The sequence below is a fragment of the Trachurus japonicus genome, chromosome 3 (assembly GCF_045865225.1).
Source record: "Trachurus japonicus isolate A0001 chromosome 3, Traja_1.0".
Taxonomy (NCBI): Eukaryota; Metazoa; Chordata; class Actinopteri; order Carangiformes; family Carangidae; genus Trachurus; species Trachurus japonicus.
The window spans coordinates 36,353,170-36,370,078 of NC_140909.1; the positions used below are offsets into that span (position 1 = coordinate 36,353,170).

Consider the following 16,909-nt stretch of genomic DNA (forward strand, 5'->3'; position numbering starts at 1 on the left):
TCAAACCACCAAAGACCCAGCATGAGAGGAGTCAAACAAGACACAGATGATGCGTTAGGTTAGGCTACAGTCCGAGCACACATCTCATACAAAAACGTCCTTTTCCCCCACAGACGTAGCCAAAGCAGAACGTTCAAAATGTCCCACACCAGTAACAACAACAAACACAGAAAGTTAAAAACTCAAAGTGAGCCCTCACCATAACAAAAAGTTGTTGTTGTTTTTTTCCACCCAAGTAACTCCTCTTCCCAAAAGAAACTCAGAGAGGATCTCTCTGCTTCGCCAACCACTCTGACAGTTGCCATAGTTACCTTGAAGCCAGCCGGCTAGCTTGTTGCTGCTGCTGCTGCTGCTCAGGTGCTTTACATCCAGGTGTAGCTCCGATAATCCTGCGTGGGTCCAGGTTTATAATGCACAGGACAAACAAGAGCGACGGTCATACCGACTCGACCCGCAGATTCTGTTCAAACTCCAGAGACAGGCTCGGCGCTGAGGAGATGGATATACGTTACACTGACGCTACTGCTCCAGCATGGTGAGCCGCCATCTTGCTTCTTCCCGCACCATTAAAAAAACAAACAGGTGTGAAGGATTCAGGGGGCGCATGACGTAGGGCTACAGTAGAAGAAGGATAGTTTATGTACTATTTTCCTGGACGTAACTGGCTCCTGTTCAGACTCTGCTACCTTTGCATGATCCCCCTCCACCTCATTAAAAAAAATAACATGTTTGAAGAAATGTATTCCTCTAATGGGCTTCACTACAGCCAGAAAGATGCAGGCTTTATGTTGGAAACTAAACAAAACATCAGTGGATTAACATATAATTGGTCCTGAGCTGTCAGCTGCAGGAGTGCATGGTGCTGGTGCTGGGACTAATTTCCACTTGGAAAGTGATAGTAGACAGAATCAGGGAGTTGCTGTAACTTGTGTAGGCTACTGCAGAAATTACATTTGAGATCTGTGTGTAATTTGGGTGAGTAAGTTTTGTGTTTTATTAGTGGTGTTGTGCTTTTGTATGTGATGTATCTGGGGCAAAACGAAACTAAACCGTGTACAAATGTATCTACAACGTCACAGTAAAAGGTAAAGTGGTTAGATGATTAGGTAAAGCCTTTCTTTCATGCTTATCTGAACAAGGTCCTGTCTGCTGTGTGAATCATCTCTTTGCATCCTATTAGTGTGTTTGAAACTGAAATGTGGTGAGAGGATGTCTCGGGGTAAATTCTGTTGACATACATCATTTCTCCTGAGAGCCAGGGTCTGTTTCTGCTGTCAGTCTCCCGCTCACATCACTGTCTTCTTCTCTTGGCTCTGTTCCAGTTTTGTTAGACTTAACATGGAAAATTGTGAGCCACTTTGATAACGAGAGGAAAACTGAAAGCCCATCCACTTGTGAACAGACTTCTTCAAATGCAGGTGAAGTGCAGCCAGTCATGCGGCAAAGCAAACGACAAACATCATATATCTAAAACTGCAGACATGCGACACGCCAGGCCCCCTGAAATCTCATTTCTAGAGTGATAGCTCCACTTTTTACACATCATTACTGTTTCAGCATCAGCTGTCAGAACATTTTAGCTTGTCAAAATATCACAATGCAGCACCCCTGTCTGAATACATTTCAAGCCCGAGAAATTTTCATTTCATGTAGACTGGAGAAATGCAATTAGATAAACACCCTTGGCTAATTACATCACTAAAATACACCCACATCAGGGCAATGTTAATATGAGAGACAAATCGAGATGATGAGTAAACAGACAAGACATTTGTTTGTGGAGCCTTGGAATATATGTGACAAGGGAATGTGGAGTTGGAGTGCTGCAGATAATGTCGAGCAAAAGACTGTAATTATAAAGTCATTTAAATTGCAATCAGGCAAAGATCCCGATCTTATGAAGGAGGGTGAGGATCTGCAGGTGGCAGCAAAGTGGGGCACTCCGACAATATGACTGAAAAAACATTACGTCAGCCAGATACAGGGAACCCTAGTCACTTGGATTAGAGGCCGCAAATTACAGTTTAATTATTTAGTGCATTAATATTTGATGTTTAAATGGTAAGTCTGTGTCAACAAAACATAATACTGTGTATATAGGAGGCAAGAGCAGGTTTCATTCCAGAGGTTTGGAGACACAATGAGGCAATGACAAAAAAAAGTGTTATATTAGACTTGTGTTATTTGTTGAGGCGTGTACTTTATCCCAAATATATTAAATTTCAAGCCTAGAGACAAAGAGTCAAAATAAACTTTTTGTCCTTTTTTTTATTTTTTTCCTGGCATTTATGCTTTTTAGACAGAGACAGTGGAGAGTGAGATGAAAGGCACCCATTATTATTATTTTTTTACTACAGGTTTCAGATTTTGGTATAGGGGCGCACCGATACCACTTTTTTCCAGAATGAGTAGTGTACAAGTATTTGCTTTTGAGTACTAGCCTAACTGATACCAAGTACTTACACCATTACACATAATAATTACTAACTTTGATAAATAACTTAGAATTTCTTTTTTTTGTCTGTTATTTGAACAACATTCCTCAGTATGTTTTTCTTGTACATGAATGACTGTCACAAGTTTCACTGCAGTACAAAGACAAATTTAACAAAATTGTCATATAGCCTGTAGGCTACTGACATTCAACATTAGTGCTTTTATAAACATGGCACTGTCTGCCACACATACTGTCTGAAATTTAACAAAACAAAAGTGAACTCCTTACTGTATAGTCTGCGTCGTGCTGAGATTTCAAATGTTTAATTTAGTTGCTTGTGTTTGTAAGCGGTAGATTTTGTCCCTCCTCTCCAGAGTTTTGCTTGACATAATTAGTATTCTGCTTTGTCTTTGTCGCTCTCATTCACCAGAAAATATTTCCACACTGACATGACTCCTCGCTGCCTGCCTTGCAGTCAACCGCACGCTGCCATAAAGTGGTATCGATGTTGTGTTATCGGTGGCAATTTTATGAGTGCGAGTACGAACAGGCCTATACCTTTTTTTTCCCTTTTTTTTAAATTATCAACTGGATGAGGGACTGTAGTCGTTGAATGTGTGAATCTGAAGTGTTTAGAAGGCAAAGCAGCCCCTTTGAGACGTCTTCTGTGCACACAACAGAGGTGGAGAAACTTTTGAAGTTCTTTATTGAGTGATTACCTGTTTTAATCAAGTGGTGTGTTTGTTTAGGAGCGGAGGAGACCTGTGTGGATAATTAGGCCCCTGGTAAAAACCTCCTGAATGACTGACACTGAGACAGTCCATGCCAGGACGGAGCGGTGAGGGCAGCAGTGGTTATGAATACGACGATGGCTACGTCACCCAAATCTGATGAAACAGCCTTTAAACAACAGTAACTTTTAACAGAGACCTACTCAGTGATAACTAATAACTCTGATGTTAATATTGTTTTCATTAAGATGTATACAAGACTTACAAAATCACTGCACTTCACTACTTCATTATTAATTGATTTTTAAATCCGACATCCTTTTAAAAGGAAATTAACCAAAAAGAGATAAATGATTTATTTTACTCTGAAAAACATGCAGAGCAGAGGGTTAGTCGTGCTGGGAAAATGACAAAGGAAATAAAGTTTAAATTTACTTAGCTGCTTTAAATGAAATTACTTCACCATTTAGTTTGTGGGGAGAAAATGAAATTTGTTAAATCTGGCTGGTTGAATTGTGAAGTGATTAAAAAAAAACATTCCCAGATTCAATTTTGCTATGAGTAAATAGTTTTGGCAAATTTGAGAAGCTCCCAACGAGTTTGATTCCAAAACCCACACAGAACAATTCTCTTTGAAGACTCATAATTGAGTTGGAAAAGGCAATCTATCAGTGTGGGTGCGCTGCTGTCAATCACACACACACACAACACAATAGTTCTGTTCACAATTTCACATTAGTTCACAACTTTTGGGGTTCAGGTTGAAAGTAAAATAAGGATTTGTTGTTCTGGAGGTCATGATAGTAATTCTAATACATGACTGCAACAAACAAGCAGTAAACTCTGTTTATAGCTCTCAGCCTTTTATTGTTTCCTAAAAATACATAAATCTTTTAAAATGACCCACAACTGTATAGTAATGTTGTATTTCGAGAGGAAGAGTAGCAAACTCTCTGGATGTTTAGCAAACAACTATCAAATAGGTGTAAACAGTGTATTTGTTGGAGTCTATTTTCAGCTGTACATTAATACACATTTGGTGTGCGAGTGGGTATTTACAGAAGCCACATGGTGCATGTGGGATTCAATCAAATTAAACTATAGTACACACATCAATTGTAATGAGAGAAAATGTCACCCAGTGCAACAGTGTAGTTTATTTATGTGTTTTCTTACGGTAAATCATTTCTGCAACTATTTCGGCTCATAGCTCACAGGAATAAGATCTAGGAGGCTTTGGCTACACAGACAATACTTGTTCATAGGAACATTTCACTGTTTATGTTGGCCATTTTTTAACACTATGAAAAAGACAGAATTTGGGATCAATAGGCCAACTTTATTATTTGAACAGATTGATAAGAATCACAGCTCACATGAACACTTTGTTGCTACTGGTGCTGCTCACCCAGCATGTTAAAAGCCTGGCCTGACCTCCACTTGTAGACCCAGTCTGAGGGAAGTGATGATCTCTTTATCAGAACTCTGCACTCCCTTGTTGAGGCTTCTTCTTTAGGAATAACAAGGTCAGACACACACACACACAAAAAGAAAAAGCAGAAAACACTCTGTGCACATTCTATATTCACATTCATTGCCTGGCTGACTGAACTACAGTGAAGGTAAAGCAGCAGGTAAAAGAGAGAGGAAAACTTTAAAAAATAATGAATCCAGTGTTGTGTAAAACAGCGAAGGGAGGCTTCGGCAAAATGCACCTGCTGCTGAAAAAAAAAAAAAAAGGTATCATGCCCTTTCCCACCAAAATTAGTGGGTATAAGCATTTTTTTTCTTTAAATCTGCAATAGATTATAGTGGTAGCCTACAGTGTAGCACCCTATACAGGCACTTTTCCCACGTACAAATGGAATTTTAATATCGAGATAATTAATTAATGTGTCATCCCAAACCGATAGCTGCATTCTTTGTGGTGTTATGGTTCTGTAATTTATTGTCCTTCCTTCTCCTCTCTTTCAATCAACCTCTTTCCATATTTACATTTTTCTTTTAAAATGTTCATTAATATGTTTTGTCCCATTTCTAAATAAATAAACTTGTAAATGGGTCAACCCAATAATAAAAGCCAGTTGATACCTACATGCTTTTCTATTCAGACTCAGGACACACCCAACTGCAAAGGAGGTCATGAAATACAAAAACACAGCGAGGAAGATTGAGCGGCTAGCTGCCAAGCAAATTGGTCAAATGGATCAGTCACATGTCAGCCCAGATTGTTGTGTTGTAAAGGTGTCAGGGCCTCAGTCTGGCATTGTGTGTTTTTAAAACTTATTTAGTGCCTGCGTGCTCTCTCTTTCACTCTGGAGTGCAGTGCAGTGTATCAACACACTGCTGGACAAGTGACGGGTTTGTGTCCTCTGTCATTTGACTGTGAATGCCAACAAGAGCAGGTTTTAGCAGGTTTTTCTGAGTGTTTCAGTTTTGCTTGAATAGTATTTCAGCACTTTTGAAGCATCAACACTTTAAAACACAAGAATCTCTGCTGAAATTCAGAAACTGCATCACTCTGCGAGTTTCTGTCGAGCCTCTGAAACAATGAGCCCCGACCTTGTGCTGTTGTCCGACATCTTGTCTAAAACCCTTCAGTTTACTACCACCTTGATTAACACCGTTCAAGTATCATCCCTCACTGCTTCCCTCCTGTTAGTGCCATTGATTGTCTACTCACATGGTTTGCCAAGTGTTAATCAGGAACTGATTAGAAGCAGAGGATGGAGAAGAGCTGGGATTGTAATTGATTTGCCTCAGCTAAGGACTGAGAATAGTCACTTAAAGGGAAATGCTACACATTTTAACAATTTACGTATGTCATTGCCGTGCCCCAGGACAGATTTACAAGTCAAAGACAGAGGCTTTAAATTGCACCATTCATTATCCAAGGAGCACCGCCAAGATTTCCACATCCCACTTTACAGATTTAAGGGTTAGTTCTTGAGTTCTGGAGTCTCTAGCTTTAGAGCAGAGGCGTCTAAGTTCAAAAATATTGACCGTTTTGTCCTGAGGCGCATGGAATAACATGTGGATTCTTCAGAAGGGTGGCATTCCCCCTTTAACTCCTTTTTTCAACTACAGTGCAACACTTCGGAAGATTGAGGCTCACGTCCAAAGCCAGGGGAAATAAAGTGCAGCTCGTCAGACATGAGTATGGTATGTCTGCAGTCAAAGTAAATGCCCTTGACAAACCTTCACTTTGGTCCAAATTGGTTGGCAGTCCAGGGAATGTAATCTGACCTCCCTTGGAGGAAGGATAAAATGAGCGTATTATCAGAGAGCCAGCCCTTGCCGGTGGGTGAGGGAGGGAGCCCATAGGTGAAGAGGGTGCAGAGGACCGGTGCGGTATTTAGGGACAGCTAAGAGTTTTTTTTACAGAGACGACCAGATCTCACATATCTGAAATGACTAAAACATGACTTTTAAAATCCAACATTTAATTGAACCTTGATTTGGGATTATCCTGCTGCTCAGAGCTGTCAGCGCCACAAAAAGCTATTTCAAACTTCAAGGCAGCAATTTAAGGTATGAATCAATAATGTTAAAATCTTTCTTTTCTTTTTTTTTTAAATCTATTTTTCATAGAATCACTTAACATCATTGTGAAGGATGAAGCAGAGCGTGTTTTATCCAGTCTGGCATCTTATAGTGAAATCATTATGTTCACAGGAAATCCACAGGGAATATGATCACATATCTTCCCTCTTTGTTAATACCTCTGTCTACATTACTGTATCTCAGATTCTTGCCTCTCTAGTACATTTGTAACTCAGGTAATGGATCTCCACTATTTCGGGGGAGAGCGTAAATTGAGGCATTTTTCCACTCATTATTTCCCCCTCCTCTAAAACCAGCTCCTTGTATTCCTCTCAGACATAACGTCTTTCTCCTGGGCTCTCACAGATGGACTTCTTTGTCGCTGTATATTTTGGAGTCCAGTAGTCATACATCCACTTCATCAGCCCCACAGTGTGATGTGATGGCTTTTACCTATTCTGCCCTTCATCATCCTCTGCACCCACTCTCTTCACACCTCCATCTCTCTTCTCTCTTTCAAATCCACATCTCTGTCTCTCCTCCCCGACTATCCTCTCCTCGCCATATACAGTACATCTCTTATCTCCCCTTGTATCCCTGCTATATAAATAATTGATGGCCCATCTTCTGCTCGTCTGGTGTAGTTAAAGGGCGACTGAAGTCCCGAGGACAACATCAATACTGAGCTTAAAGTACAGCCCTGGCTCATGCACAGGCTGCTTGTGCGCTTTCACAGGAGCCACTCTTTACTAATGACCTACTTAGATTTGAATAAAAAGTTTTTTTTTCTCCCTCTCATTTTCACTATCTCTTATTCTTTTCTTGCACAACTGAAGAAGAATAACGCCCTTTTCTTTCATCCACTCAAATGGCAAATATGGCGTCCATCTGCTGGAACCTTACATCAGTTTGGAGACAGCTTGCAAGTTGTCGTGTGCCAAAGTGGTGATGCCATGCAGTAGCTCGTACAGTAGCACCAGTCCAACTCAAATCAACAGTTCATATGTGGTTGCACGAAATTACGTTGTGTCTTCTGTCTTTTCATCCAGAATGCTCTTTCATCTTCATCTCTTTGAGGCATTCAAAGAATGATTTTTTTTTTATGTATATACAGATCTTAATGCAACATCAAATTTGGCTCAATAGCCAGTGCTTGACCAGTTACAGCTTAAAATAGGTAGAGTATATCAGATACCAAAAATGTAATATCACTCAATTACAATATCAAAAGTTCATCATAGTGTGTTATCTTTTATTTACCAACAGACACGCAATTACAAACCAGGCTAACACAACTGAGAATAAATGTGTGACACATATTGTCATCTCAACATGTCACAATGCTTCTCTGTTCTTTACTTATAAGAAGATTGCAGTTCTTTGGGGGGGAGAAATTAATACATGTAGCAGGGATACAGCTATCATGTTGGACATCACCACACCCCCACAAAATTGTGCCTGGCAGTTTTATTGAGCAGATTTTCACAGTGCTGTTGTTTTGAGTGAAAATCGGAAACTGTCAACGTGGTTTGTTGTATTAAATGTGTTTTTTGTAGAAAACACATTTATGAAAATGACAAAAAAAAAAAAAAATAGAAGTGGTCTGTTTGGGATGAGACAAGGGGGACAAATTGGCATCATGTCTACATGTTTCTGTCATAACCTGTTCGTGTTAATTCAGCCTTTTTTTTCTGGGTTTCTCCAGTACATCTTTTTAGTGTCATTTTCTCCATTGCCTCTTCACATTTAGCTGATTTTTTTTTTTTTTTTGGTGTCTACATTATGAGCCCCTTTTTGTTTCATTGTTAACTTCAGCAGTCTAGCATAATGATATCCGTTCTGTAATATTAGAGAATAGCGCCTGTGCAAATGTAAGTGTTTTAATATATAATTACAGTGAATAGAATATAAGATGAACACATGCTTTATCTTGGCCCCAGGGCTCGTGGCACTTTTATTCTCCATATAGTGGCATGATAAAACTGCTTCATACAACTCCTCAGACCTGCAGGCCTGTTAATGACCTCTAATAAACACCTAATAAGATGTTCAATACACGCCATGATTAAATCACCTTATTTTCTTACCTCGTGCCTCCTTTTAAATCTGTGGCCGCTGATTATTTTTTACAAACAATAAATATGGCTCAACACAAAACTAACATACAGTAGCACAGGGCCGCTATGTGAAGTCAGCTTCACCAACTCAGTCCCATAGAAATCACATTACATACTGTAAATGGTGTTACATTGTTTTCCTGATTGCTTCGTGATGGTAATCACTGGCTGGTTCATGTTCACAGGCATATCCTTACTCCTGCAGTGTTTACGCCCATGTTTGTTATCTTGCAGTTTTGTATCCTCATCTTTGCTGGTGCATCTATTGGCAAGTCGCCATGTTCAGCTGGGGGGAATATTGTGTAACCTTTGGCATGGATTTGTATTACACTGCTGTGCGTTCATGCCTGTGTATGACAAAAGTTTAAAAAAAACAACAAAAAAAACAGGGTAGGACTCATACTGTACAAACACTGCTCCTTAAAGGAGAGTTCCGGTCATTTTCTAAATAACGCTGTACAGCTCTAGGTCCCAGAGTGCTACCATAGGAAAAGACCCCAGAAAAATATGTAGCCTACAGCCGGACCGAGCTCTCCTCCTGCTAGCTGTGCAACATTGCAGTTAAAAAGTGAAGTAATGGGGGCAGAACTTTAAAACCGTGACTTTGGCCTCTATGCTCAAAATATCACTACACATGCTTTGCAACATCCACCAGTGTCTTACCACACAACACTGACTGTGCATAAACTTTATTAACATGAGCAGTGTTAGTGTGTGTTTTTGTCATGTAGCTCAGTTCTTGCTTGCTTCCTTGGTAGACCTTACTAGTCGACTGTTGAGCTCAGGACTGTTTCCATATCAATGAAGACTGCTCCTCATCTGTATTTCTGGTTTGAATAAACACGCACGACCATCAAATTCAAAATGTTCCTCCTTCCCCTTCAACATCGGATCAGGACATATTCACCTTCTTTTACTTTCTGCACCGATGCAGACTGGGCATGCGCTCGACATGAACAGAGCTATGTGACAAAAACACACGTTAACACTGCTCTCATATTACAGTAACAGAGTTTATGCACAGTCAGTGTTGTGTAGTGATATAGTGTAGCATGTGTAGTGATATTTTGAGCATAATAGAGGCCACAGTCACGGTTTTAAAGTTCTGCCCCCATTACTTCACTGTTTAACTGTAATGTAGCGCAGCTAGCAGGAGGAGAGCTAGGTCCTGGCTATAGGCTACATATTTTTCTGGGGTCTTTTCCTATGGTAGCACTCGGGGACCTAGAGCTGTAGAGTGTTATTTAGAAAATTACTTGAAAATGAATTCTCCTTTAATGGGGGCCATGAAACAAAACTTCCACTCTTACCTCAACCCAACTTTAGCCAGTAACTTAATTTTACTGCGAGACATCTGTTTCCAGATTATCCACTCAGTGGTGGGTGATGAGGAAGTCGGTTTAACACATTTAACTGCACTGCTAAAAATGAACTGTCAGATTAAGCTGATCAAAATTTTCAGGAAGGCTTCGTCAGGCAACAACTTACCCCCTTCATCCCTCTGATATGCTTAATGTAACGTCAAGAATCACTAAATGTATGTAGAGAGACCCATTTACCACATTTAAATGTGGATGAGGAGTAGCCTATACTGTATGAAGACAGATTTAACAAGGTGTTTGGCGCCTGCAGCACTTCACGGGCTAAAAGGCTGCAGTGCAGGGGAGAGCAAGGTCAGCGGGGATCAATGTGATTGATGTCGGACGAGATTGACCGTCTCCATGTGTAAACAAGGATGACTGGGTTGTGTGTGAGTTTGGAGTTTTGTTTGCTGTTTGTATCGAGCTCCCGCGGTCCCCGGTTGTGTCGCGCTAATTTTAAAGCATTATATTCCACATTCATTAGCTGCAAAGGGTTTAGTGTTTTTAAGCCTGTTTATCTTTGCGACTGTGTTCACAGCTACGGTGAAGCTTTCTTTGACTCGGAGCTTACTGGAAAAGCAGATTTTGTTAAATGTTTTTATCTTGTTTGTTTAGATTCACAGTGCTGAACCACCGCCTCTAAACTAAACCCACATGGATGTGCATGTGGCCCTGTTTGTTGGGCGGCAGCTCAGTCACCCACACATCCCGCAGTGTGTCAGATCAGTCAAAGCAAATTCAGTCGCTTCAAGTTCAGCAAAGTGGATTGTTTTCTTTGTTGACCTCAATTTATTTGTCTTAATACCGCGTAAGAACACTTGAGGGAATACGAGCTGAGAATGAGCATACAGTACCGACTGCAGTCTGCCTCTGTCCATATGTTGCCGCAGCCAGGTCTCAGTGTCCACTTTGTCCTTCCCATAAATCCTTGTGTGAAGGATGCCGTGGTGCTCAGGTGGTCTGCCACGTGACCATGAAAGTCAGTGGTCCACTCTGTAAACTAATGGTGCATCTTGAAACCCTGTACGCTGGTGGTCTTCCATGAAAGCTGGTGTGCTGACTTGCAAGTGCATTGCATTCACAAAGAAGAAAACAGATACCTTATCTACTGTAATTATGATCAGACACAAGATCCTGACCTCTTAATTATGACAGCCTCACACCTCCATCAACTCTGCCATGAAATTTCACTATGATTAATGATAATTACTGTTGCTAGCGTTCAGTTTTAGTTACATCAGCAGCAGCACCAGAGTAGCTGTTACTGCTGCTGCTATCACTATTATTAATTAATGTTACTATCATTGCATGCTCTCTCTCTCTGTCTCTCTCTCCCTCCACCCTAGTCCAACCAGAGACAACATAAAAGTTTTTATCACTGGGGGGTTATCACAGTGACAGGCCATGTGAAACACTGATTCAGACTAATTGGAAGACTTGTGAAATTGCCTGAAAATCATCAGGTTTTTCATGATTTCTTCTGTACCAGTTGTAAATTAGTGCTATTGTCACTCTATCCAAAGGTACATATAAAAAAAACTGAGTTACTAGTTTGTAGGTGTACTTCATTTTCAGTTGAAGCCCATCCAAAACAAGTCCAAAAAAAAAACACCTTTTTTTTTTTTTACCATAGCTATTTAAGCTTACATTCAAGTACAGTCTATAAGAGACAAAGAAACATCTCCTTATGATAATACCATCCACAATACTCAGTGACATTAATATCTCCCACTGTCTCAAACCAAAGATGAAATAACGGCAAATTAAATCAGGTGGAGCCATAATCCCTCCTATCTTTTCAAATAGCAATGATTGATCACCATATTAACCTTTACTCATGATTTTCAGATTAGGGCTTCAAAATGTATTTTCTTTTGTGAATACAGGGTGCTTCTTTAATATAGCTATATCTTCCTCTACACGGTTTTTAGAAGTTTTTCCAGAGAAGTTTTACTCTGGACAGGAAATTGTGTCAGTTTTTAATGACACTGAAAGTGCCCTCCGCTCTCAGTGTGATACAATACCTCCTGGCCAACGCAGCACACTGAGTAAATAATATGATGCATGAGGCCAGAGCCGGTCTTTACCTCCCTGGAGCCATGTTAGATATAATATAGAATAGAAAATATTATTTTTACTATACAGTATATATACTATATGGATTGGTGGGATGCCTGGTGGTTGTAATCTATCCATCTGCCCAAGATGCCAAAGAATTCTCAAATAAGATGAATTAAATGAGATCATATGAACATCTTCTCTGATACAAATGTTTGTCCCGTCCTGTTTTCACAGATCGATCACTACGCCCAGCGGGATCTGAAGAAGGGCCTCCAGCTCTTCGGCACAGAGGGCAACGTGGGTTTGACCAACGCCTGGATGATAGTACAAACTGATGTAAGACACAAGTCACACACACACTTGAAGATTTAAAAAAACACACACACAGTCCAGCATTGTGTTTGCTGAAGTCATGCTGCTTTGAAAAAGAATTTAAAGTCTGTTGTGAGCGTTGCAGCCCATTCAATATTAACTTTAATGCCATTTAGCAAGTCAAGTCATGCAAAATACCTTGTCACAAGTTGAGATACATGACGTTTTGACTGCATTATTCATCGTGACAGTGCTTACTTTTGCTATTGGCGAGGTTTCTACCATTTGTAGCGCTGCGATCACATTAAATTAAAAAAAGGGGGTAGTCAAATGTTGAAGGGCCATTTGATTTTACATTTCTCCATTTTGTGTAAAATTTGAATAAAACACTCCAATCCTTTTTGTAGTTAATGGGATCTGGACATTTACAATCAGGCTGATAGAAAAACCACTGGTAATCCAAAAGAAATGGCACCAGGAAAAATGTTTGAAAGGCCTCTAAAGACAAACACGCAAAGCTTTTCCACTTTAAATGCTGCGGTAAAATGCTGTCAGAGAGATTAATGCAAACACCGTAGACTCTCTGAGGTAATCTTTGTTTCCAGCCCTCACTTTGATGTTCCTTTCCTTCTGTATTATTTATATACTGTACTTTCCTTTTTTGAATTCCTCTGCAAAGGAAATACAATGTGAGAAAGAGATTTGGATTTAAGAATTGCACAGGACAGATGCTGCTGCCGGCGAATGCCTTTGGGAACATCAAATGATAGATCGGAGACTTCAGGGCTCTTTGGACCTTTTCCCCCCATTACACATCCACTGTTATGTCGTGTCGTTTTGTTCCATTAGCCAATGTGCAGCACATACTGAATGTAAGGCTGTCGTCTGTTTGCAATGCATCAAGCGTCCTGGAAGGCATATTGCCTGAATGCGTGCCCATGTGTATGCAACTGAAAAGGCATAAAATGATGACAGTATAATACACCGCTACGCAAATAATATATGCAAATGTATGTGAGTGTGTGTTGGTATGTGCGGGTGCAAATATAAAAGTTGTTTTTGTTTTTGTTTTGTTTTTCCCCGTGTACTGGATGCGATGCCATGAGGGGAATCTGGATGAGTCCCTGCTTGAAAACTTCTGCGTGCGAGCGTGAATGTGCACCTTTCTCTCCTTGTCAGATCAGCAGTGCAGTGCGAATGTATGGGGCTCCATAAAGCCTCTGTCTGGCTGAGATGAAGACCATTAAAAGGCAGCTCTCATTCTGTCACTGTTCTGCCTCCCCAGCCTCCTTCATACATGCTGAGTCACTGAATAGATAATACAGCAGATGTCCCTGTGGCAAAGTTCACCCCGCGTATTATTAATGGCCTCTTATGGAATAGGAGAGGATCTACATACATGAGAAGAAGTTGTAAAAACATTCAACAAGGCGCCAAATGCCAGTACAATAAATCAGTAAAGGGTCACATGCCAGACTGGCTGTTAACTTTCTGAGGTAATAGCATTTGAATATTTCTGACGATGCATTCTTTGGTCTTTGTTCTCAAACTTTTAAACTACAGGCTACTTCAGACGCTTTCTGGTAATTTGAATTTTTCTGTACTTCATGATGAATTGCACATAAATTTGATCCACTGTTTAAGTGCTGAGCTAAGTCTTGAATTAATACATAATCCCCGATTCTGGGCACGGATTGGTGTGGGGAGAGGCACAGGCAGCATTGTTCCTGTGTGGAATTAGTCCACCGAATGAACAAAACATCAGGGGCACTTTATCTTTCCATGAAGTCCAACTGATGAATTGAATTGTGGGGAAAGCCACGATCCCTTATCAAAAATCTATACGATTCACAATGGGAGAAGATGTAGATAAAAAAGAAGGAGGAGAGTTAGAAAATGATTTTAGGGCTGTGAGACAAATGAGATGTGGATTGTTGCCTACAAAAGCGCTGCAGCTCAATATCAGCAAGATGAAGTGCTTCACACATGATATATTTTGCCCAGTAAATGGTTTCCATAAGGAGAGGATGTTTATTTGTTATCATGCATTAGGATTTTCAGCGTGATGAAAGATCAGACTTTTCTGATGCATTGTTTCTCTCTGGTGCAGTTTCGCTGCTGTGGAGTAACCAACCACACAGACTGGTTTGAGGTTTACAACGCCACCCGTGTGCCAGACTCCTGCTGCCTGGAGTACAGCGACAACTGTGGCCTGGACAACCCAGGAACGTGGTGGACAGCGGTAAGTGGTGGCAGGAAAATCTAAATATTCCCCCAAAATGTGCAACTAATGTTCCCTCCCTCCTTTTTGAACATAACAGAAAGGGTTAACATCAGAAAATTGTTTTGTTTTGTTTTTTTTACCAAACGTATCGATTCTGATAATCCTTCTCTGCTTTACAAAAAAATGCGATTTTAGCATCATATCATATGTAGCCTGAGCGTTATGATTTTCTGAGTTGTTTTCTAAGTAAATTCATGCAAAATCGCTGATGCGCGTTCCCGTCAGGGGCAGTTTTTCAGCAAGCAGTCTCTGCATTTGCCTCCAAAACAACTCCATCTCGTAACGTTCTGTTATTATCTCATAGCGTGGTGAATGTGCAGCTCACAACTTTTCCACCAGAGTGTTTTGGAGTTGTTGGATTGTGTATTTGATGAGTTTGATGAGGGAAACCAAGAAATCCCATTAGCCTCCGTAGCGTAGCTCTGAGCAGCTCACGGCTCTGCTCTGCCGTTCTTGCACCGACAATTAAAAGTAACAAACCTACTCCTAAAACTATAGGGATTATGGCTAATGGGCCAAATTTTCCAAAATGTTGAACTATCCCTTTAACAACTGCAGCATCGTTCCACCATTCACTGAAACCTCTTCTCTCAAAGCCAAAATTAGGAACAAGTCGATTCAGGCATAAAATCCTGCAAACCAGAGAATGTATTCTCATGGTGCAAAGACTGGAAAAACACTTCAAGGCCAAAAATATAACAAAAATAAAACTGAGAACAAACACCCAGGACCAGATTTTAGTCTAGCTGGATCAGAGACTTGCAGGAGGGTTCGGCAGCCGGGGCAAGACTCCCCCTCAGCTGCTGCAGGATGGGAACGGCAGTTACAAATCATGTGCCAGAAAGCGATGACGAGCATGTGCTTGCACCGACAAATACAGGTAATGAACCTAAAACTATAGTCCTGACGTTTTTTGGGTTTTTTGTTTTGTTTTTTGTTTTGTTTTGTTTTGCTGTTTTGGTCGCTTTTTTTCTCTACGGAGCTCCTCCTACAGTTTCAGAATGCATATTCTCACTGTTGTAATAACTCACAGCTAACCCTCCTCCCTTCCCCACCTGGCCATGTGCATTTGTTTTCAACAAAGCCATTGAGAAGGCAATCCATGTTGCAATGTCTATCAAGGCTGGTAACATTACCAACAGGTTATGGGGCGTATTTGTATCATAAAGCACTGCATGTTTCTCGAAAGATGAGATCTGGGACACCAGGTCGGAGGCGCTGATCTTGCAAGCTTGTTTTCAGCCAAGAGACCTTACTGTAGGTGGAAGGCAGAGAGCCTCCATTCTCCCTGCAACAAGTCATGTAACCATCTCAATGGTGTTTAATTAAGGTGCAAATCTTGCATAGTTCCTCTTTAGAACAGGTCAACTGGTTCTCAGACACTAAGAGACACTGCACGTTGAGTTACCATAGCAAAGTGTGGTAGTTGATCAAAATCTGATGGCAACATTTCAACCAGCAAATTTGACGGTTGTCTGCTGCCTTTGTGTAAGAGGTAAATGTGCCACAGATTTTTTGTACACTGCGAATGCAGTGGGTGGGGATTAGCGAGCAGTCGGTTAATCAGAAGGGAAATGAGGGCACAAATATAGTCATACATTATGTGGTATATACAATATTATTTAGTACATATTCTCTTCCACGTAATTGAACGTAACGTTAAGTTGATTATACGTTTTCTTTTAGGTCTACTGGTATCATCTCAGGTGCAGATTCAGAAAAATTGAAAAACAATGAAGAGAAATGAGGTTGGCACAGTGTTGGTCATATTTCATTTAAATGCAAATTGTAAGGCCAAGATAAGGTAATTGTAAGGTAAAGCCAATTCCTCACTTGACCCCAAATAATTTTTGCCACTATACTCAGCATATCTATCTTTTTTTTTACCATATATCCAGAAGATTTGAATGTACTCATCTATTCACTGAAAAACAACTTCCCTCACAAATTTGACAGTTTGGTATCTATAATTACTGATATTGAATTAATCACTACTATCAAGAGAACCTTTACTGCTCTTATTACTCCTGCATAGTCAGTGTTATATATTTAATTCAGAGCAG

The 16,909-nt window shown here is 40.4% G+C and overlaps 1 protein-coding gene across 3 annotated transcripts in view; it reads left to right on the forward strand.

Moving 5' to 3' along the window:
• The window catches only part of tspan4a (tetraspanin 4a), a 153,967-nt gene that overhangs the window by 125,644 nt on the left and 11,414 nt on the right, over positions 1-16,909 (forward strand). For all 3 annotated transcript variants that reach the window (XM_085771852.1, XM_085771853.1, XM_085771851.1), the window contains 2 exons: positions 12,485-12,586; positions 14,673-14,804. In XM_085771852.1, the coding sequence (XP_085627978.1) occupies positions 12,485-12,586; positions 14,673-14,804 (234 nt within the window). The remainder of the gene's footprint in view (positions 1-12,484; positions 12,587-14,672; positions 14,805-16,909) is intronic.